We start from the raw sequence: 23,632 nt of genomic DNA, 5'->3' as shown, positions 1-23,632 counted from the left end.
TCACAGAGCAATAACAACAGAAAATATAAGTCTGTCTCTCCTGTTACAAAAAGATAAGAAGAAACACTGGTATCTTTCTGGGCTTCTATAACAACCTCCCCGGAATATCCTCTGTAAGGAAGATTCAAGCTGTTGATAAAAAGCAATGCAGATAATCCAGATAATGTTAACAATACAAACATAAATATTTCTGTTAAGCACATCAAATTGGGGGGCATTTAGGTAAATTATTACGAATATGAAAAAGTAGGGGGGCAGGGGGGTGTGGTCATTAGTGTGAATGTGTCTCAGCTCTTGGATCCTGGGTTTGAGTCGAGACCAGGGCACCTTCTGTGGAGAGCCTGCATGATCTGTGGTAGCAAGGGTTTTTGCCTGGTGCGCCGATTTCCTCCCAAAGACTTGCTGGCTATGTTAACTGTCTAATTCTAAATAAAAAAGTAAAGGTTACTTACAAGCTGAAAAGCAGAAAAAAGAAACGTAGCATTTCGGGTGAAGAGTTGAGGTGTGAGAAAAGGAGAAAAAAAGTGTTTCTTCTTCCTGCTTTTCAGTTCCTTTATGTTACTTTTTAAGCCAAAGCTGTCTGATGCAGCTCTCCACTGGACATACCAGCTGGCATATCTGTGTTTTACAATTTCATGTGTACAATATGCCTTGTTTAAAATGTCGCACAGTTCAGTGGGTAGTCAAGTTTATCTCAGCCCCGTCTTTAGTTTTTCATTGCAGGAAATTACTGTAGAACAAAAGATCCTTCCTCTCATTTTTCTTTAAAGTAAACAGAGCTCTACTACGGGATGTGCAGAACATTCATTCTGGAAGAGAAGAACATTGTGCTACAATGAAGCCACTCTCATCCCCTCTGGGAACAGATGTTGGCATGCCGCGGTGGGGACAATATCGCTGTTCATCAACAAACAATACTGGCACCAAGGACAGAAGTCATTTAGGCTCTGTGATTCTTTTATATTGTGTGACAGTGCTAATTTATTTGGACTAGAGTTGTAAAAGATGATGTGACCGCAACGTGACAGAGTCACAGGTTAACATACAGGCAAATAAAACCCTTTGAAAAATGCAAACACTATGATCAGAATTACTAATATACTACCATGTAAAAACATCCCAGATGAGAGCGCATCTTTGCCCGTGATAACTGACACTAAGTGTCTGTGTATGTTTGACGGACAGGCCCCCTGTCCAGTGAGAATTTCCACTTGGCTTCATTAAGTTCCATTTCACCCCAAGCCTCCTTAGGATAAGGGGATCATGGACAATGGATTATTACTGCCAGCTTTTCATATTCTTGAGAAAAAAATAGAGCAGTTTAATTTTTTTCTTGACTGAGACAAAACAGTCCCAAAGTGATGCAAGTCAAGAGCCCTGTCAATATTTCAGTCATGGCACTTTCAAAGTTGCTAATCAACCTCAAGTCCTGGCCTGCTGTTCATTTCAATCAAGACAGAACTGTGACACAGCAAACACCAAATACACTAAAGAACGCGCAATATTTGTACATCTTAAACAATAGAAGGCAAATTTAGATCCAAGGACCTACAAACCAAATCATGCTCCCATTTCCTTTATTTTTTCAGTAATTCTTTAAAAATGGCAGAAACAAAAATTTAGTCCTTTTGGTAAAAATGCTTTTATATGGAAGTTGTATCACAAAAAGACATTAATTTAGATTAGGCCACGATTCTATATTGTACATCTTTGCTTTTATGACAGCCTTTTGTGTTTTTTGTCTGGTCGGTCTCGCTTCAGGAACAAATCCACTGTTTGGAAGACGTCCGTTTATCCTTGCAGATGATTGCCAATTTTTGCATTAAAATGTATAATTTGCATCAGAACGAAAACGTGGAAAACTAAGTTATCTTGCGACCTCAAGGTGAACAAAACAACTTATAACAATACAAAAGAGAAAAAATACAATTTTTGGGGGGAGCTGTCTTATTCTCAGGGCATTTTGCAATAGGAGGCACTAAATCCTACAAAATGGCTTTCATCAAGTACCTGTACGTATACTAAAACTGCTTAATAGAGGCAGAGTGTTTGTAGAATCTGTTTCTAATGGAGAGCATCACAACACAGTAAAGATTCCTTCGGTACTGATTAACAATCTAATGGGGCAAATGGGGACAAAAAGGTGGACACTTAAGAGTAACATGTAATCCAAGACCACTGCAGTGAATAAGCACTGGCTGTGTAACAATATATTCTCTCCAAGTAAGTCTCTAGTATGACAAAATCTGAAATACTTATGAATATAGCTGAATTAATGATATGCAGTCAGCTAAATAGTTCACAAACATCCTTTATCGTCAAGAACTCAAAAATATATTGCATTATCTGTGTCATTGTAGGTCTGTATAACAGTTTTTTTTCCAAACACAAAAAAATCCAAAATATGTGCAAACTTCTTTGCAAATCTTGTTCAAAGTTTAACTTGCATATTGTAACTGAGAACTTTAACAGTCTTTTGTAATATGATTACAAAAGCTTTCTGTCACTTGTCACAATCAAATTTTCTGCAGTTACACTGAACACAAGAGAATGTCTGAACACCACAATCTCTGTATCTTGGCATAACCACACCACAAACAACATACAGTACTCTCTTTAACATACAGGAAGCCTAATCACAGGATTGAGTCTGTGACACACAGTCAGATATGTGGCATCTGGTTCTGTGACAGAGCTTTTACGTAATATGCATTCCTACACCAAACCAAGAACAAATCCTTACTTTTTAAAAGTGTGTTTGCAAGAATCACAATAACTTAGTAAATCCATTAGAATCATTATGCTCACCCTTGCACAAGGCACTGAAACAATATTGTTTTTTTAAAGGAAGAGCTGCACAAGATATCTAGTTACAAATTCTTGAACTTCATATTTCTGTGTTTTGGTCAAATCTGTCTTGTTTAAATTGAGAAGCAGTAAATTAACATAGGAAGTTTTATCAACAATTGAAGTATTCTGGTCCCCTCTTGTTCTGATTAAAACAATTGTATTTCTCCTTGAAGTGACACCTTTTGAAGTCCTTGGTATTTGCCCTCAAACGCAAGTACGGTGTGATGTGATTTAATTCTATGGCTCACACTTTATGGGATTATGATGCTCAATTCAAACTGTTTTTTTTATTGCAATGAACAAAAGAACAAAACCAAAGTCAGATTAAGACATTGGCACTTTGAATCTGTCAATATTGACGATGAGGACTGCAATAATATAATTATTAAACTCCGTATTAAATCTTAGAACAATTTTGATTCTCTAAACTTAGAGTAGGTAATGGTGCATACACTAATAGATTCTAATATACCCTGAAATTTACAGCTGGCCAGACATTATTTGAAAATTGAGATTAAAAGCAGCAGAAACATCAGTATTTTGACACTGACACCTAATTGTCCTCCACAGGGATTCTTTTCCCTGAGATAGGAGTTTCCACAATGTGGTATTTCTTCATATTACAAGATTTCCACAACACGGATTAACTACATTCCTATACTGACCCAAACTTTAAAAGGAAAAAGAAAGTAAAAAAATATTGAAAGCCTTTGTAGAAGGCTTAGCCTATATTATACATTGTTAAACATTTTAAAATCCACATCACTTTCTCTCTCTCTTTACAAGTTTGTATCATCAGTATCGGATATCAGCTGTACTCATGCCTAGTACCCAAACTACTGGTGATGGAAAAGTTATAGTATTCAGACAAATGATAAATAAAAATGCCCACAACTGAAAATTGCTGCCAGTTGAAGTGAAAATAATTTATTCTTTTCTAACCCAAAATCATAAAGTTTTGAAACTTTATTCAGAAAAACATTACAATGTACTGTGATAACGCAGAGTCACCATTTATGATTTATTGTATCTTACGATGAGATCAAATCTGATTTTTTCCAGAATATTTTGTCTTTAAATCAATTTGTTTTTGCAAAAAAGTCAAAAAAGGTTTTTGAAGTCACATTTCTCAGTTACTGTGGTCCAGACATTTTTGATTTTCTCACTATTTTAGTATGTAAACACCAGCAGAGAGGCGTCTCTGAGAAACCTGACAGGATGCCTCCCTATATCATGCAAGCAAGGGTCCATAAACTATGACCTGCCCAGCGCCCCTTTTATAGGTCACCCCAAGTCACCTTTTATTTAAAGATCAGTAACACTTGTTTAAGTTATTGAGCAAATAAGCAAGTAATCTATTCAGTGAAGGGAACTCTGGCTCTTGAAAACTGAACGTCTCCTGTTTTTTGTTCCAATCGATCTCTAAATTAATTAATTGAGCACACCACCTGTTTAACGGTTCACCGTTAAATTGTTCTAGGTCTTCAAAAATCGATGGCTTTAGTGGTTAACTATAAAACCTGCTGGGCTAGAACTTCTTGAGGAAAGGAGTGGGAAAGGTTGATAAAGCTGCCCTGCCAAGTTTCAACCTCTTTTCTTCACATAAAATGGCTGTTTTCTCTACCTTTGGGAAGAAGCCATATTATGGAGTGGTAGGAAAGGATCAGTGAATCGCAGAGCTGGCTCTCATAACACTGTTTGCATACATGAAGAAGACCTCACTTCTTCTGACTAATTAAAACAGTTTTCCCGTCAACTGCATTATAAACAAAGAGCTGCCGGTGTCTACGGAAATACAAAACCACGCTGAGCACTTTATTGTTAGTCAAATCCGCAAGGTTCCCTCAATACATAAATACCAAAAACATTCTGATTTATGAGTATGGACTTTCACTTGGCTGAGAAAAAGGCACTTCAGCTACCGTGGTCTGAACAAACTTGACTTGGCATCTCCCTTTCAGAAGACAATCTTGAGGGTGCCTTTTCTTACCCAGCTTGGAATCAAACCTCCAGGCAGGAATGTGGTCGTTCTCCTTCAGATTGCTGTTGGCTGGGAGTGGCACAGTGACGTCGATGGGCCCAGTGACTTGGATCTCAGTGCCATCGCTGCTGAGCAGACGAATGCTGACTGCTGTGATAGGGGTCAGCTGAAACCTCCTGTTGTTTCCTGCAGGAGGGTGGGGGGGAGGAAATGGAAAGATTAACAGAGCAAAAACAGTTCCAAGGCAGCTGTCCATTGCAGTGTTAGAAAAGAAGAGGGAGGGGCTGTTGCTTTTGGAATGGGCTGATGTAGAGGATGAGGTCACCATCATCACAAAAAAAAAAACTTGATTGGCAGCTGTAAAACATTTCCGCGCTTTGGAAATTTCTCCCTATCCCCACTCCTCCACAGTCAATGTCTAGCTAGCAGGCACGGATAGCAGTTACTGCTGAGGAGTATGGGAGAGGGGGGTTAATTTGTGCTTTAACATATTGCTAGACCACTTACCTTTACAGGAATGGTTAACACCACTCCAACCATCTGGGTAAGGAAATCGCAGTGTACAGGCTAGCTCAACCAGACTCTGTAAGAGCTTCTTCCTGCAGGCTGTCAGGCTCCTCAACACCCTGGAATCTACTTGCACCCGCCCCAATTCCAGAAACAGGGTTTAAATCCCCCCAGTGTGCTGTGTATATTGTATTATGTATTTGCCTTGCACTTTGCACTATGTGTATCCTGTCTACAATGTCTATGTCAGTGTCCTGTCTGTCCTAACTGTATTTGCACCGTGGATGAGGAGGAATGATATTTCCTTCCACTGTATACTTGTATATGGCTGGAATGACAAATAAACGTGAACTTGAACTTGAAAAGGGTAGACATACTGAAATTACACATCTGAAACACTCTCAAGACTTACACTAAAGTAATCTATTCCATCTCAGAAAAAGTATGCAATGATAGCTCAGAGATGAGAAGAAAGCAGTTTCTCTTAGGCATCCTTCTGCACTGTTTCCAGACAAGCTATTGATTATTATCCTAGAACAAAGGTTAGGCTGTCTACGTATTAGATAACAAATGCACTGCTGTTACTGACTCCACATTTCGGTTCAATACATTAACGCCAGCCAGGCTGTGACTGTTCTGACTGTTAAACTGGGCTGTGGTGGTATTTGGGGGGAAAAAGCAAATTTTTGCATTTACAAAGTTTTCCTTGATTGTGCAGTACATCAAAATACCTTTATTGGTCACTAGGTTTGATCTAAAATATTCATCCATTCATCATCAGAAAGCTACTATTTTCTGAAATGGGTCACTAAAACTAACACAGTTTATCCTGGAAGTACAGGATACAAGGTGGGAAGAGGAATTGAACTATTAAGAAATAAAGATTCTAGCAAGCGTCCATCTTCACAATCTGTCTAAACGGGTAGCTCATCATGTCCACCTTACCTGTCCCATTCCCACCAACTCCCTGTAGATAAGGGAAACTGTCTACCTCCCACGTGGAGTCTGCCGCAGTGAGGAAGGCAGTGAGGTTGCTGTAGGTGGCATTTGGGGGCAAGCTGAGGGACGTTCTCTGAAACTGAACCCGAGGCTGCACCCTCGTTCCTGCAGGATTGCAAACACAGCGGAGTCAGAAACAGCCCCGGCCTCCGCACCGCGCGACCCAGAAGACGAGGCCAGAAACCGAACATCAGAATACGAAAGGGATCCCATTGCATCCAGTGTTGCACTTGGGCCTGCCTACCCAAGAGCACGTACTGGGGACAGTGGATGTTAGAGTGTACAGTGGATTGCCAATGTGTACAGTGGATTGGCAGTTAAGTGACTCCACTTCACATGGGAATGACACAAAAAGGAACAAGTCACGGAGAAGAAAGCATTTTCATTCATGGTTAGTGGACATTGAGCAATAAAATTAAATTATAAGTCTTCACTACTGTTGAAATATGTACAGTTTTATAATACTACTTTTATGAAGATGGTTTAGTCAGTGTTAATTCTAACCTGCAAGTCCATTTCTCAACCACCTTCTTCTTCTTCTTTTTCACAGTCTTAGTCCCAGACTGTCCTGGGGTCAGCTGCTTTGGTTGCTCTTCTCCACTTGTCTCTGTCGAGCACATCTTCCTCACTCACTTCACATACCTCCATATCTTTTCTCACACAATCTATCCATCTCTTTCTAGGCCTGCCTCTTCCTCGGTTACCTTCCACCTCAAATTCCATTACCCTCTTTGTTACTTCCTCAACGTCCCTCCTCATGATGTGTCCATAACACCGTAACCTCGCCTCTCGCATCTTCTCAACCACATCCACCACCCTACATCGTCTACGGATTTCTTCATTTCTGATCTTATCCTTCATTGAAATCTGTAGAATCCATCTCAACATCCTCATTTCAGTTCTTCTCATCAAGTTCTCTTCCCTCTTTCCAACTGCCAAGCATTCAGCTCCATATAGTAGTACAGGTCTAATCACAGTCTTGTACATTTTGCACTTTAACTTTCTAGGAACTTTCCTGTCACAGATTATTCCATTTCTCAACCACCGCTGTCTTTTTTTAACACAATGACAGGCTGATGAGCCTTACCCGTCAAGCAGAAGTCTGGTACTGTGCAGGTTAGCGTTCTTTCACCCACACATTCATAATTCGAAGCATGACTAATGCTATTTTAAGACGTACACAGGTGCCTCAGAGAAATCTGCTAGGATTCCAGCCCACATCATCTAGACCAGGGGACTACAAATCTGGTCCTGGGACCCTCCAATCCAGTTAGTTTTATAGGTCACCCCAAATCAACTCTTAAGTAAAGAGGAACATTTGTTTAATTTACTGATCAACTTAGCATGTAATGTGTTCAGTGAAGAGAACTCCATCCCTCGATGACTGAACCAGAAGACATTTTTGTTCCAGTTGATTAATTCTCTACATTAATTGAACTCACCACCTGTTTAACTGATCACGGTTTAAATGTTCTATGTCTTCAGAAAATGAGGCCTATGAAGCCTGCTAGACTGGGCCTCTCAAGGACAAGGGTTCGAGACCTCTGATCTAGGCCAACCAGTTCTAAACATTTTGTAACACGAAGCATTGCGGAAATGTTTTAAATTCTGTTATTACTGCATTGATATAACAGAGCTGATTTCTCTACTTCTGGGAAGAATCCATATTGTGGAGTGGTGGGAGAAGATCAGGGAATCCCAGCTCTTATATAAATGTATACTGTACATGATAAAGACTCAGTTTCATTCTTCTGATTCTAGTAATTAAAAACAATATGGATCTCAATGTTTTGGTTTCCTTCAATGTTATTATAAAGCGCTGGCAGTGTTTATGGAAATACAAGATTTGTATGGTATTTTGCAAAAGAAAAATCCTCCAGGTATAATTAAAAACAAGACTTACAAATGCTTAGAAAGCAATATTTATGTATCCATAATATTGAAAGGTTATCCCAGGGTTGTAGGCTTAAACTGAGATAACTGATGCTGTGTTGAGGACTACATCGCAGTATAGAACATTTTAATTACAGTATACCTGTGACAATACGGTGTATAATGACGTTTAAGTGAAACCAGGTCTTGATAGAGGGAAATAATTTTAAAAATACTAACCAAGGAGCCAAAGGTTCACAAACTGTTGCTCTCCTCCAACATGACTTCTTTTGAATTCCAATGAATCAAAAGCACAAGATACAGAAAAGCAAAACAGTTTTTTTACTACAACATGATAATGAAGGCCAGAAAAAAGCCCACAAGTATGTGGCTGGCGTTTCTGGATTGGAGGTCAAACATGCCTTTGATCCTCTCCTTCCCTTGGCATGTCTCTGTGGTACACAGACATGTCTCCCACTACACAGCTGTCACTATAAAAATCAAGCTCTTAAAAGTTTTTAATGTTGCTCTCTTAGGAGGTGAGGGCTTAACGGGTGAAGCAGACACACATTTCCCATCAAATTCAGTTTGCTGTGCTGTCACGACATTTTCACTCAAATAATGAAAGCCAGGGCAGTTACACAACCCTGCTCAAGAAACCAATTTTTTTGGTTAAAGACACTAAGTGCTCTTGAAACAAAAACCCCAAAAGATTTGCACAACTGTACACTTTACCCAAAACCCACCTAAATACATGAACTGAAGAGCTCACTTCACAGAGAATAATCGAACTTGTTCTAAAATGTGGAAAGTACTGAGAAGCTATTCTTATAATACTCACCATGAGCATAAATATAAGCTGAAAAAAATGGGGAAGAAATAACAGGAGTGCTCTTAACGGTAACAGCAATTTGAAAGGGGCACTCATTTTATTAATCTCAGACTGCCATCAATCTCGATGTATGCAGTACACAGTCTCCCATCTGCTGAGAGCACAGGTTGCTATGTAAATGTGTCTTCAGTGGGGCTGACACAGGAGTAATGAATTCTGGCATTCATCCCTGGAGCCTCTCCCTGCCTGACAGCACTACGGCCCCTCCCAGAAGCCCTGCTCAGCCACCCCTCAGACCTCTCCTTTTGCCAGCTTAGCACAGGTATCAATAAACTGATATTTCCTATTCAGGGCCTCCTAGATTTTACAGGAAAGGAACAATGAGAACGTAAAACAAGACTCTGTCCCTAAAATAAAACCTGTGTTTTAATCTGGCCTAAATCAAACCACGCTGGCTGACATGGACCATAAACAGCACAGAATTTTTACATGTTATTCTCGCCCTGACAGTTCGCTTTCATTGCATTGACATGGCAGTTTGCTCAAGCTGAATTTCAGACTGATGTTTAGGATTTTTGCTAATTGCACAAGTAATGCAGTCCCTCGTTACCATGGCCAATGATGATTTAGTGCTACACTTTCTTCCTTTGAATGCTGAACACAACGTCTGTAAAACATAATAGCCCCCCGGTTCCCACCCTCAGAGAGACCAGGCGGTGACTGACTTTTTATGCAGCTGTCACATAAATACAGGACATGTTCAGCTAAAAGCTAAAGAATTTAATTAATTGCCTCTGAATCTGAAATGCTAAAGGTTTTAACTGTATTTCAAAGAACCCGGTGCAAGAAAAAAAAGTACGAAACAACATTATATTCATGTTGTAATTTGTTTATCACGAGATAAATTACTGCAAGCACTGGAAGGACAGAGGCAAAAATGCAGCAATAAAGCAAATTTCAGAAAAAACTAGCAGCGCACGCTCCCCTTTAATTTGGTAAGATCTGCAGATCTTCCAAAACCACTGTTTCAGAACAAACAAAATGCCAAGGCTATTCTATAAGAGCATGGAAAACACAAAGACAAAGCAACATTTAAGTGCTTGTTGTTCATTTTCGACAAATCCTAAAAAGAGCTATTATTTACAATAAAAAGTACTATTGGATAAAACTTACTGAATAAAGCTCTGAAACATATTTCAGAAACTAAGAGACCAAAGCAATTTCTCAAGTAGTCCTTTCAGAGATTAAATGCACGCTACTACATCTTCTTTTAATCACAATTTCATGAATGTGTTCCCAAATAAACAGGAAATGTATAAAGAAAGCTAATTTCTGCATGGGAGTCCCATGTACTGTAAACAAAACACAAAGCCTTTAAAACCTGTTGCCAATATAAGTTGCGCTGGATATGACAATGACTTCACATCTGAAGAGTAGTATCAGAGCTGAGGTAGAAAGTGAAATACAATTGCTTCCTCAAATTCCCAGGGGCTCATTATTGTCAAAGGGAAGATAGTGGAATTCCCTTCTGCTGATGTGATTGCTACTGTAAGCTTCCGAGTGGGGATGGGTCATGACAGTACAATAAGTGAGCAAGAAATCCCACCTGATCCAAACCCCTGCCAGTCTATACTGGATTTAATGCAATTACACTGTCAAGCACATAATGTATAAGCCAGAAATAACATAAAATAATTAAACCCCATATGATAATTAAGATCTCACTCCCATCCCACAATGCCTTGTTAGCATGCTCACTTACAAATTAAAACTGAAATATCCAATTTTGAGAAACGTGTTCCCAATACATACTGTAATCACACTTACAAAATTCCTTACCAAAACAGGTCTTGCAAACCAGTGAAAAGGTAAAGTTTCTTAAAAACAAACCTTCAAATTGATGCACATCCTTTAAACGTTATTCAACCATTATTTGTGACACATACCTTGGAACCCGGAGACAATCTGAACGAGGTCTTCATACACCATTAGTGTGGCCGATCTCTCGGGAAGTAAATCAAGGCTCAGAGATGAGAAAACTAGAAAATACATGAGAGAGGCATCAGCTCCGGACAGGGGCCATGGATCCAGCTCAATATCACACCAAAGGGATGCATCCTTGTCGCATACTGTATACCAGGGAAACCGGCAAACACGGATGATAAAATCCCTCACTGCCTGGTAAGAATATCACCATTTCTCTTTCGCCTTTTTTGCACTTTTGAAGGCCACTGCAATGACAGCTCTTGTGTAACAACAACCTTGTGAACTTGCACTTCTGTGACTCAGTAGTAGTATATCCACCAGCTCTTCATGTGCACCAATAGCCCTCTTTACTCAAAGATGGCTTTTTCCTCCCATGGTTCCTTGCCACTGTTCTATGAATTCTGCAGCTGAAGGCCAGATCAAAAGTCCTGCTGGACTGGCTGCCATTTCCGTATACAGCAATTACTCATTCAGGAAGGCAGTATCAGCATGAATGGGTTTTTTCGAGGCTATGAACAAATCACTCTTTGTCAATATATTGATTTTTAATGAGGCAGCTATATCAATCATCGTTTAATACAGTTGAAAGATTCCCAGTGATATTTTGGAATACTAGTCGATATAGCCTACAATAAAACTAGGAAAAGGTTCACACTGTGCATTTTTCAGCACTATGTAATCATGCAGGAGTTTCCATCCTTTATATTTATGCAAGTCATGCGAAATTAAAAAAAGGGACAGATGATACTAAACACCAAACTGGCAATTATGTAGAAGTACACCTTGACTTATGTTCAGGTGTATTTTTCTATGCTTTGAACCCACAGGATATGGCATAACCCGTTTCCTATCCTTCATACTCGGTTCAGCCTTTAAGTTCTCAGATTTGAACATTTCCTATGTAACCTTTCATAGGGTATATGTAAGCCTTTAATTTTCATCTTAAAGGTTTTAATATGACTTTCAACAAAATTATTTCATAATTTCCCGACAACGCTGCAGACAGCCACTGTCAATTAAGAAGAAACGTGCTTAAGAAGCAAGGTAGTGGCTCCTGACCTACTGCTCAGCCAAGGAAAATGCCTACTCAGAGCTCATGTTAGAACCTACAGTCCAGACAGTACTGATCTCTAGCTGTATCTTTAACTCCCTAAAGAGCTACACAGCACTTGGGCTGCTCATGCTGGAAGCACATTGTTGGTTTGCATTGCAACATCAAGCCATGCGTCTTGATGAGTCTCTGCAAGATTCCAGTGCTTTCTAGGAGACCTGCATCTTCCCTTAGCTCAATACCATAACTCTGCCACCGAGTTGTCAGGCTGAGAAAGAAGCGAAATGCTTGACAATACGCATTTGAGAAAACATGCGCACGTGGTCTTCATCCTGCCTGTGCCAGTACGGAGGCTTCTACGTTGAGAGACCACATCAAATTCAAGAAAAAAAGTAAAATTGGATTTTAAAACTAAGACTGCAAAACAAAATCCATCACTGCAAGCTCGTATGTCTTTAATTAAGCATTTATCTTCAGTTACACACGACAAATGACGTCAACTGATCACCTACTACAAGAATAATTATTCTACAATCATTAACTCCCATTAGTAATTTTTGCCTCGTATTCCCCTTTAAAAATGATACAAGAACTGAGAAAAACCTTTAATCATTTTGATTTAGCTTGTTATAGCTTTCAGCAATAAGGAAAGGCACAGACTTTTCCACAAGCATCTCCTCTCTTACGCTGTTGAAATGTATACAAGTTAAAAGCATGCAAGTCAGGTCTTGCCTATTGTACTTTTCTATTGCTTGTATTTTACTCATATTGACAAAAACTACATGAATACCAGTTAAATGTAACAGGCTGGGCAAGGCACATTATCACTTCTACATACCAGGTAACTTTTCTGGTCTCCATGGCGAGGAGTTCGGCACGTAGCCATGCTTGGTTGCCGTGACGATCAACAGGGTGCCGACTCTGTAGTGAAATTTGATGAAAGCGTTGCCATCTGCTCCTGAGGTTTCTGAGGTGAAGGAGGTCTGGTTGGTAAAAATTTCAATACTGGCTCCAGATATTGGCTGATGGGTACTCGCATCACTGACATGGACTTTCAAAGTAACCTCTGTATGGCAAGAAAACAAAATAAAAATGCTTTATTAAGAGTAAGATATAGATGTATTTAACATTTCAATTTGAACATGAATAATAAACCCAAAACTTGTGTGCCGATGGTTGAAGAAGGCTCGATAGTATTGTTTTTGTTTCCTATTTTCTGCAAGGAATTCACCTCTGCTTGTACTGTATCTATGTACGGACAGTACGTCTGTCCTTTAGGTACAACAAAAAGATCTAAGAATACAACATGGCCAGTTGTGTATTACAAGGAAGGAAGAGATTGAAGGCACCTCTGCTATCTCAAACTGCAAAGGTAGAGCTCAACCAGCAGAGCTGAAGTCAATTACTGTTTATTTTGTCTCTTTAAACCCATTCCCCACTCCAATACTGTGAATTTACAAAAGCAACAGGAACTGGGAATTGGTGTAAAACAAGGAACTGGAATGGACCCAATGCTGGCAAATGGCTTATTATATAACCAAACAGCAGATGTTACGATTTCTCTTCAGATAAGAAAATAAAGTTTACAAATGAGAAGGGGCCATTTAGCCAAACCAGCTCAAATTTGTCTGCTAGTATCTAACCAATCTCAAGATGTCATCCAGGGTATCTGCTTCATTGACATGGCAGGATACAGTAGGTTGTCCCAAACTGCCACAACTCTGAATGAAACATTGTCTCCTGTTCCCAGTTTTAAATTCACTCCCCCCAAGCTTCCACACATGTGCCCTGGTTTGAATTTCACTGCAGATTCTGAACGAGTCCATTGATTGGAGCATTCTCCCCTCATCCATACAGTGTATTATCTAGCTCCAAATTCAAATACAATCATTACCTTGAATGTCTACTGCCTGCAGAATTAATGTGATTCTAGTACTCTACGGCTAAAGAAAATTGTGGGTCTTGTTTCAAGTGATCACTAAACTGCTTGCCTAAACAAATCATCCTGCTCTCATTGATCATACGTAAATTGTTCCAGGTCCTAAAAAATTGATATTCTAGTAGGATTTCTGGAACTCGCGTGGGAGATGCCTCCACTACAGGCTTTATGATTAGATTTGCACTGAAATCACTTGTAACATGCCAGCATATCACCCTGCAACTCACCACTGGCAGCCCACTGACGCTCAGCAGGCATGAGCCTGGTTGGGAGACTTCCTGGGAAAAACTAAGGTTGCTGCTGGAAGACGTACGAGAGGGGCCAGTAGGGGGCGCTCACCCTGTGGTCTGTGTGGGTATTAATGCCCCAGTAAAGTGATGGGGACATTATAATGTACAAAGGTGCCGTCCTTCAGATGAGATGTAAAACCAAGCTCCTGACTCTCTGTGGTCATTAAAAATCCCACAGTGTTTCTCAAAAAGAGTAGGGGTGATACCCTAGCGTCCTGGCCGAAACTGACCTCCCAATAATCCACATCTCTGAACTGGCTTCATCACTCTGCTCTCTGTGAGTCTCCTGATGCACTATGCATCATCCAGGTGGGGCGACACACTGGTGGTGGTGGAGGGGAGTCCCCATTGCTTGTAAAGCACTTTGAGTGGAGTGTCCACAAAACCGCTATATAAGTGTAAGGAATTATTATTAAAATGGTACTGATCAGTTGAATATTAGATGGATTCCAACATAAACCTACTTAAAATATTCCAGAACTAAAAAATAAGTTTGTGTCTGATTAATAATAATAATAATAATAATAAATAGTAATAATAGGCATTTTTGGAGTTTCAGTGCATTGAACGACCCAGTTGGTTCTATAATATTAAAAAAATCATTATGAAATTATCAAGTACATATGACCTCGTCAGAAGTGGAAGTACTGTTTGTTTCATTTTGAAAAAAAAAAACTGCACAAACTGCCTTTGTTTTTTTTCTATTCAAAACAATGTTATCTGGATGAAGTGATTTCATTAGTGACTCCAGCCAACACCCGATCTTTCACATGTTTCCACAGGAAACTGAAAGGATAAATCTAGTAGGCCCTGTGCCATTAATTTATAATGAGCCCCTTTTTTGTAAGGAAATAATCCCCTCGTCATTTGATAAGTCACTTAATTATGTATTTCAACCAGGCTTGTAATTATGTTGTATTTCCCAATAATGATTTTATAGAATGCTAGCACAGCACATTTCATTTCACATTTATTCAAGAGCACAGCCAAAACCTTCAATGTGTGGATCTTTTATACAATGCACAGCAAAATGCTATCTGTATCAAAAGGCAATTTTTTAATTCCATTTCACATCTATACCAGAAAACTGCTATCTAGTGGAGACAACATTTTCACAGTCTACAGTCGCAGAATTTTCCATTTGCTCATTAACACTTACAATAGATTGCTCCCTGCCTTCACCTTTCACTGCTCTAGGAAACTGCTGTAAAAACAGTTTCTTAGACAAAACAACTGTGTAGCCACCAGGGCACAACCAGCTGCTCTGTAAAAGCAGTCAGGACAGCTTATTGCATATTAATCAACTGTTCCTGTGAGCTTGCTGTGAAGATCTTCCAAGTCCCACTGAAAAACAGGACTTGGACGAACAAATATGCAGATAACCCAAGTCAGATACCAATAGTGGAAACAGAAATAAGCCCCACCGTCCACGTTTATTGAAAGCTTGTAAAGGAAAAGTGCTTTTTATTTCACCCCCATGAAGGCACACCAGCTCAGAATGGTGGTCAAGTATTTTGACATCACCACACAAAGTTAGAAGAGGCATCAGCAAAAACGAATCCTATATTTCACAAGTTCTCTTTATGAAACAGTTGGTAAATCCACCTGAACTCCACACAGGTGTTCTGACAAGTGTTCTGTGTACCCCAGTACAACAAATAAAAGCAATATAAGTAATTAAAAATACTTGCCATCTCCCAGGGGACAAGATTTGTTAAGTTTACAGGGCAAACATACATCTAGAGGACATAGCAAGTGGTAGTATATTGGTAATAGACATCTTGCTGAGAGAAACGCAAACTTAGAGTGTTGCAGTCACTGGAGTTTTCAGCAACAAACTAGAGATTGCACAGGGTATGTCATGCATGTTAAAGCATTTCTATGACTAAGACTTTGTGATTCATCAAGAGATTCCTAAAAGTAAGGTGTTCTCCTTTAAAAACACAGATGTTGATTAGAAATGTGTATTGTGACGTGATTTGGGGATGAAGACACTGAAAAAGCAAATGTAGTCAGAAAACAAACCGGGTTCTTACAAAGCAAGACATTTCTTCTATAGAAAATAGCATTCGATTTTATTCACTCTGAACAGACAGTCCTCAGCTGCAAGCCAGCTATCGGGAGATTTCCAACAGACGTGTTCAGACAGACATCCCAGGGGGGGCTAATGATTTCATCCAGCACAACCAGTTGGTTATTTTACTGCCAGCTAATGCACGTATGTTTAAGGCTTTGGCAAATTAGATCTACAGAAGCAAAACAGTAATGCATCAGGCCAAGCTACGCTGCCTGACCTTTTCAAAACCCAATCAGATTACATCTTTCAGAAGCAGGTCTTCATCACATGGTAGCAATTAATTTTGCTTGGTAATACAAACACCAAAGTAACTTGTATAGCTGCAGATTCACTTTTAATAGTCATCAGCTATCATTATGTAATTTCTAATAAGCTTTCTCCAAATGGTTCCTGTCTTAGGCCACTTCCCTGACAGCACAGTGTAATTAGACTGCAAGAACTATTATTTCCATGCTGAGATCTGTATATGACACCTTTCCCTCTTAATACACTCGGCACACCTGCTGCATCACCAGAGCACTGAGAAGACCAAGGAACAGGTTTTGCTGCTGCGTTCATCATTCATTCTGTGGGACAGTTTAACATGCCCTTAAATGAATTAAACTGCAGTATCACTCCTTTCCTTAGAAATCTCCATCCAAGATTTTATCTTTCACTTTAAAAAACACAACAGGTGCACAGTTGACAAATGCCACAGGTCGAAAGTTGAAAGAATGGAAAATCTGTATCTTTCTTTCTCTAGATCTCAGCAGTACATGTGACAATCAATAAAGCTTTCATCAATAGCTTCTACAGAGATAAAGCACAGAATTCAATGCTAAATTTAATGTTTGATCAGAAACCAGAAATAAAAATCAAAATAAGAACAGTGTTGACAAAGAAGTCTGTCATCAGACTCTCTCAAATTTAAAATTCCACGTGAAAAAAAATAAAAGTTAGTGTTATGGGTTAGCTTTGAGTGGAGTGTCCAGAAAAACACTATATAAGTGTGAGCAATTATTATTAGTTGTAGTAGTACTAATACTTGATTACGTAACACTATGCCTATGTACCACCCACTTTTTAAAATAAAATATTATGTCAAATACCAAGAACCTGATTCCTTCTAACCAATTTATTTGCTGGCTCATTCAGTCCAGGCTATGATTAAAAAAAGACAATGTCCAGAACAACAGTGAATCAGTAATATGCCGCGGGAACATTACATCATTCAAAGATGGAATTATGCAAGTCTTCAAATTAAACACGTTTTAGTAAGAAATGACAGGATAAAACAAGTATATAACTTGAGGAAAGATTGACACACTGCAGTACACAGCACTACTTGAGCAGCTCTTTGTGAAGATGTAAACAGAGCATTCCAATCATCACAACCTAGAGCTTATTAGATATCTGTCCCATTGGTTCTGCCCTTGCAGTAAACTGCACGCCTTACAATGCTGTAAAACTATCCACAATAACCTCATAAGAAGGGAGCAAGCCACCTCGTTTTAAAGGCTTTGCATCACATCCTTTGTTTAAAGCTTCAGTCAAGGCACCAGCTGTCCTGACTCTTTGGGGCCCCCCTGGGAATAGTGACGCCTGCCCTCCATCTCTCCCCTTATGATAGCAGCTTCTGAATCACTTCAGTGTAATACCACACTTAACCCAATACAATTACCTCAGCCAAGCAATTCAGGAGACCAAAACGGGAGAGTCCACAAAGTGTGAACCCGTGATGAAGAAGAAAGATCCACTCTCAGTGGTTCACACAATACCTGCCTACCAGGTCTACACTGAGAATTTGTCAGGAAGTCTATGAAGATTTGTTTTTTTTTCAGGGACACCATGATGCTTCTTTTGTAAAATTATAGTATTCCACTCCTAATCAACCTATCCTCGTTTCGGGTCCGTAGATCACGCCCTTTCCTGTCCACAAATGTTCCGATAACTTTTTTCTTCCTTCTCACGTCACGTTGTGGAACATCTTTTTAAAATCTACATGACTCGTAAGTGAATAGTTGTAATCTTAAATTACCTGCTATTTCAATTGGTGATGGGTGAACAGATGCCCAGAATCGAATTGCAATACGTCAGTGCACCCACACAGTCTATCATTTCACTTCATGATCACAGACACTTTATTTCATTGTGAGAGAAAAAAAAAAACACTGGAATGAACTCTGGTCAGATGTCAGTACTGGGGCATTTAGTGAACAACTGCAATATCACTCCCCTGAAGGTCTGAAGGCAGTTACTCTTTTTCGAACATGCAAGTACACTTGTATTACCTTAACCCTAGCCACACCTAGCAACCTTATTGCAATCTTTTGTTGGTTTCCAAATATTCTGTGCAAAAAATTCAGATGTGGATTAAATGAAATTTCTTTTATGGATGGATAGTTAAGCCAGAGAAAGTGACAGAGACACCGCAGTAGTAACCAGATAGGTTGTAATTGATGTGCAGTGTGAGTTCCAAAGCATGGAAAACATGCTCTTAATCAAGCCAGTATAAAAACTTTTACACACTGAGCAGCAGGTGAAGGTAACAGAAGTACAGAGTGAAGGATAAGTATGTATTGACAGTCCCAACAAGGCACAGCAAAACAAAATGACGAATCACTATGTCTGTTTCCAAAGCACAATTAATTTCAAGGTCTACACGAAGTTCTAACCTGTTCTGCAATCGGATTTTAGTACTTGCTACCTAACATAAAATTATATAATTCCCATTAATTATTATAGAATTAATTTAAAAATGGTAATCATGGATAGCTCACATGAAAAATACTTCAATGAATTTAACAAAATGCAATCCATAAAGAGTCATACATATTTAAACAGGTTTTGGGAATAATTAATTTAACTTAAATAATTCAACAAAATTCTTCTGGCATATATGCCCCCCATCTCTGTCTTCATATAAGTCATGTCCAATAAAAAAAAAAAAATATATATATATAAGTCATGTCCTGCCTTCTCTATATACAAATGTCTTCTATAGCCATTTCTGTTTAACCGTGATTGAGAGATTTGAAAGTGATCTACTAATAATTCCATTTTCCAGTTTATTTACATATACAGCAGTTACAGTATAAATGTATTTTTTCCACAGCATGCTGCTCTATATTTGTAACTTGTGTATACAAGTATTGCTTATGTAATGTAGTTACAATCCTGGTCATATGATTTATATGTAAATTAATGTTGATCAAATTATATATACCTTAAATTTGTAAACGTAATTAAAATGTAAAACACTCCAATTAATCTACCAGTATAATGAAGTGTAGCCAAGAAATTCTATGAATAAAATGCAATTTGCCCAAATAGTCAAGTATCACTTGTGTTAATATTTTCATTCTGCAAAACAAAGTTAAAGGTTTTTGCCACCCCTCCAGAGGCTTTTATAAGTCACACTAATTAAGAACACAGGAACAGGAAGTTTACAAACGACACAAGATTTAATCCTGAAAAATCCAAAAGATTTTATCAAGGTGAATACTACAAAAAAATGTTTTAAAGAATTAATTTACCTGCACACTTATATTAATTGTTCCTAAAACATTTTTATCATCACATAATACTCACAAAAGCAGAGGTTGGTTCTTCAGGTCTGTCAAAGTACAGATACCCTCCATTTTAGCTTACTGACTTGATTAACCACACCTGAAAACCATTATTCCCGTTTGTATCACAGGTGTTTGATGGGCAAAACCATACAAAACAAAACCATATTTTTGGAGAAAGTAATACAAGTGTGGATGTAAATGTATACTTATTCCTGAAACCCCACATGCTGAATTAACATGTGATCCAAGCACTGTAGCAGGTGAACTGAGGTTACAACAACACAGCTCAGTCTGCCTATTCACGCACTTAGTGAGCCGATTATTTGGTAATGGCACAAGTGTGTAATACAATAACCCACGGAAAATCTTAAGTGTTATTGTGAACAGGGCAACTGAAAAGAGAACTTTGGAATTTCTTAGTTGATGCAGGTTTTCAGTAAAAAAAAATGAGGCCTGCTTGGGAAGGATCTAATTCTCTGTTGTAAACATTCAATTCCATTTTCATCTAGCTTCAAAAATCATAAAAAACAGAGTTCCTTACAATCACAGGAATACAAAAAAACAATTTCACTGTCTACAGATGGAAAAGCATAGTGAACCATCTAGTAATTAGTGCAGAAAAAGTACTATTGAATGAATGGACCCTGAATGGAATCAATATTTCTGGTATATAAATCAAAACTAGAAAAACGTCATACAAATGATAAAACAAGGTTTCCATAGTCTTCAAAGGGACTTACCTAGAAGCCAACTCAAAAACGCACAATTTCTGAAAAGCAACAACTGCAGCCCCCTTCTTTAACTTGGACATATGGTCAGTAACTCCTAAATCACTCTCCAACATTGAATCAGCTCATTGGAATGTGACTGAACCACAGAGCTCAGTCTTAAACACTGTATTACAGGCATAGCTCAGCCACAAATCTACTCAAGTTTAAACTGTGAACTTCAAATATGTAATCATACAGAAAGGAAACACCAAAGTGACTTTTTTCCTAGTGCTAACATGTTTGCAAAACTGCACTTGCCTGTTTAATGATGTGGAAAGCACTCAAGTAGAGTACATTGGAAAGGGAAAAGTGTTCATTGCCATCTCCTTGCAGATCACCAACTGAATAAAGTTAAACTATGACAGAGTGCCAGTGAATGCGTTTATACGTGTCCTCCTTACTGCGTTTTCACAGGAACACGTCTTAACAGACATTTTATATTTTCAAAGGACAATTATAGTTTGTGACTGGGCAATGGACTGATTCAATTGGCCACACTAAAGTGATCCCTACAAGATACCTGGAAAAGCCAGAGAAAATCCTTAAAGCTCAATTCTCCCATGCAGGAGGAATACAGCCTCTAACAGTGCACTTGAACTGTGTGACTTATACAAATCAGAAGGACAAAGGTCCACCTTCAAGACCAAACACACTGCAATAGCGACAGAGACTGCAGAACACTCTTCATCAATAACGTGCGAGTATATTATTCTGCTTGGAAAAAGTTTACTGCATATAAACTAGTATTTAAAGGATCCATGAAAGCATGTTAGTAATATAATATGAAAAACTTTATTTTTCAGGATCCACAAATAATTTCGTATGGTTTGCATGTTTCCAAACATTTACATTCCAGTGGGCAACTTTTAAATGATATTTACAAATGTAAATGTGCCTATTATTTCAGAGCTGCTTCTTTTTCCAGAAAGTACTTAAATGCCACAAACACGACCTTGAGATCTCTGACGTTAAAAAATCTGATGTTCTAAATCTGTGATGTTTACAAAAATATACATGCTCAATAAAGAAAACAAGCAACACCGCCAGAGAACTGATCTGTGAGATTTTTTCTTCCTCTGTCTGTGTGGCTGTTGAATGGATGGTCATGTCAAGGTCGCTCACTGTGACACATCTGGTCCTTTCAGGAGTAGCAAGAGACAGAAGCCTCCAAAATGAAAAGCACATTTAACATTTATAAATCATTTAAAATTGTATTGTCCCTCCACAATACAAATGTTGGGTAAACTACTCAAAAATATTAAGACCTAAATCATGCGTAAACAAATTAGTAACTGTATACTATGGTTTTGTGTTACAAGAGTATGAAGGACACCTTGATGGATTATTGAATACTCACTGACTTTTCAGATTACCATTCAATATACAGTAGGTCACTTTTAGTCAGGTCAAGACAAAGAGGCCATGGGGTGATGGTACAGCAGGTCCCATGCTTATCTGGGCTCTGGGAGGTCTGAATTAGGAGCAAATCAAGCTTGAGCACCAGAAAGCTGCCACGTCCACTCAAGAATGAAACACATCCACCCTTTGAATGGGAGGATACAGTTAAGAGTGGTGCTCCAGCGGAAAACAATGCCCTTATATGGAGGTAAAACCACTAACCCAGAGACTAGGGGCTGGCCCAGGATATTCACTCTGTATGACCGAAGAAATTTCCGCCTCTCTCTCCTGAAGAAACGAAGGAGCAATATTGTGTGTGCCATCTTTTGCACCAGACTTCCAGCACTCTGGCCTTTGAAGGTCAGAAACTGGCCAAGTATCTGAGATCTGAAGAGACTGACGTTAAAGCTTTCTTGTGGATAAGACATTTGATTTTATTAGAACAGCTTTACCTTTCTCCCTAACGTACAGAATGTCTCATGAAAACAGTGTTGGTACGCAAGGATTTACATCCTAGGGCTAGCTAAATCTTCATCCTGTAAAAGATAGGCTCTGTGACTCACACGTATTATAAATAGTTCTAAACAATCTGTGTGTCTTGTTTGCTTCATAAACAGATGTCTGTACCATCTTCAGTCTGTTTCATAACTGAAACCATACTGTACCAAAAAACCAAGAAGCCATATGACCATGTTCCACAACCCCTGACTAGTTTGTACTTTGTGATTTCACTTTTATACTTTTGCTTGCTAGATAAGCTGGTCCCAGGATTAACCTTCTTGCTCACATTTGATCTTATTTAATTATTCAATTAAACCATCTTTATTACACTATTAAATTACCTTTACTTGTTCCTTTGCAGCCTACACATACTGACACAGCTACCTACTTGAACTTTTATTACACTATTACCTTAGTAGGTTTATATGACCCATCCACCCACTCACATTAGGGTCATGGCAACCTGGGTTAGAATGACCTAACCAGACATAGCTGGAACTGGCTACTAAACAACAACCTAGACATGACATCATTATGACCTAAAGAGAGAACATACAGTATAACTGCTCTCACCCTGAAAAAGAATGCCAGTCCATCACAGGGCCACAGACAAAGAGCATTTAGAATAGTCCAAAAGGGATAATTTAGCTAAATCCATAAGCTTGTCTTTGAAGATGGGAAGAAACCAAAGCCCCCAGAGAAACATGCAAGACAAGACAAACATGCAAACTCTACACAGAAGGTGTCCCAGCCCGAAATGATCCCATGACCCAAGAGTTACAACTTGACAGACCTTACAGCCATGACACTATGCCAACCTTCCTTTAATATAATAAAGCAGTTGAAATGAAACATCCCAAAAGTGACGACATCTATTTGGCCTGGACTGTGAAGTTAAAACTATTTTAAATCCATATATTTAGAATCTGCATGTAAAGGTAGAACTGAAAGTATATATTTAATTTAATCACTGTGAATACTATTATTTTAGCACCAGTGAGTATACAAAGAGCAACCAGTCTTCAGCT

The 23,632-nt window shown here is 38.8% G+C and overlaps 1 protein-coding gene across 5 annotated transcripts in view; it reads right to left on the bottom strand.

Annotated features, from left to right (window-relative positions):
* Positions 1 to 23,632, bottom strand: part of fam171a1 (family with sequence similarity 171 member A1) — a 58,805-nt gene that overhangs the window by 20,212 nt on the left and 14,961 nt on the right. For 4 of the 5 annotated variants that reach the window (XM_088600625.1, XM_088600626.1, XM_088600622.1 and 1 more), the window contains exons 2-5: positions 12,917 to 13,144; positions 10,988 to 11,080; positions 6,284 to 6,442; positions 4,841 to 5,017 (exon numbers count right to left, since the gene is read on the bottom strand). In XM_088600625.1, coding sequence (XP_088456751.1) covers positions 4,841 to 5,017; positions 6,284 to 6,442; positions 10,988 to 11,030 — 379 coding nt within the window. In that variant the 5' untranslated portion in view covers positions 11,031 to 11,080; positions 12,917 to 13,144. The remainder of the gene's footprint in view (positions 1 to 4,840; positions 5,018 to 6,283; positions 6,443 to 10,987; positions 11,081 to 12,916; positions 13,145 to 23,632) is intronic. The other variant, XM_088600623.1, reaches the window with a different exon arrangement.

Source organism: Lepisosteus platostomus, chromosome 12, assembly GCF_059453375.1.
Source record: "Lepisosteus platostomus isolate fLepPlt1 chromosome 12, fLepPlt1.hap1, whole genome shotgun sequence".
NCBI lineage: Eukaryota > Metazoa > Chordata > Actinopteri > Semionotiformes > Lepisosteidae > Lepisosteus > Lepisosteus platostomus.
This window is presented reverse-complemented; position numbering and strand designations above follow the sequence as displayed.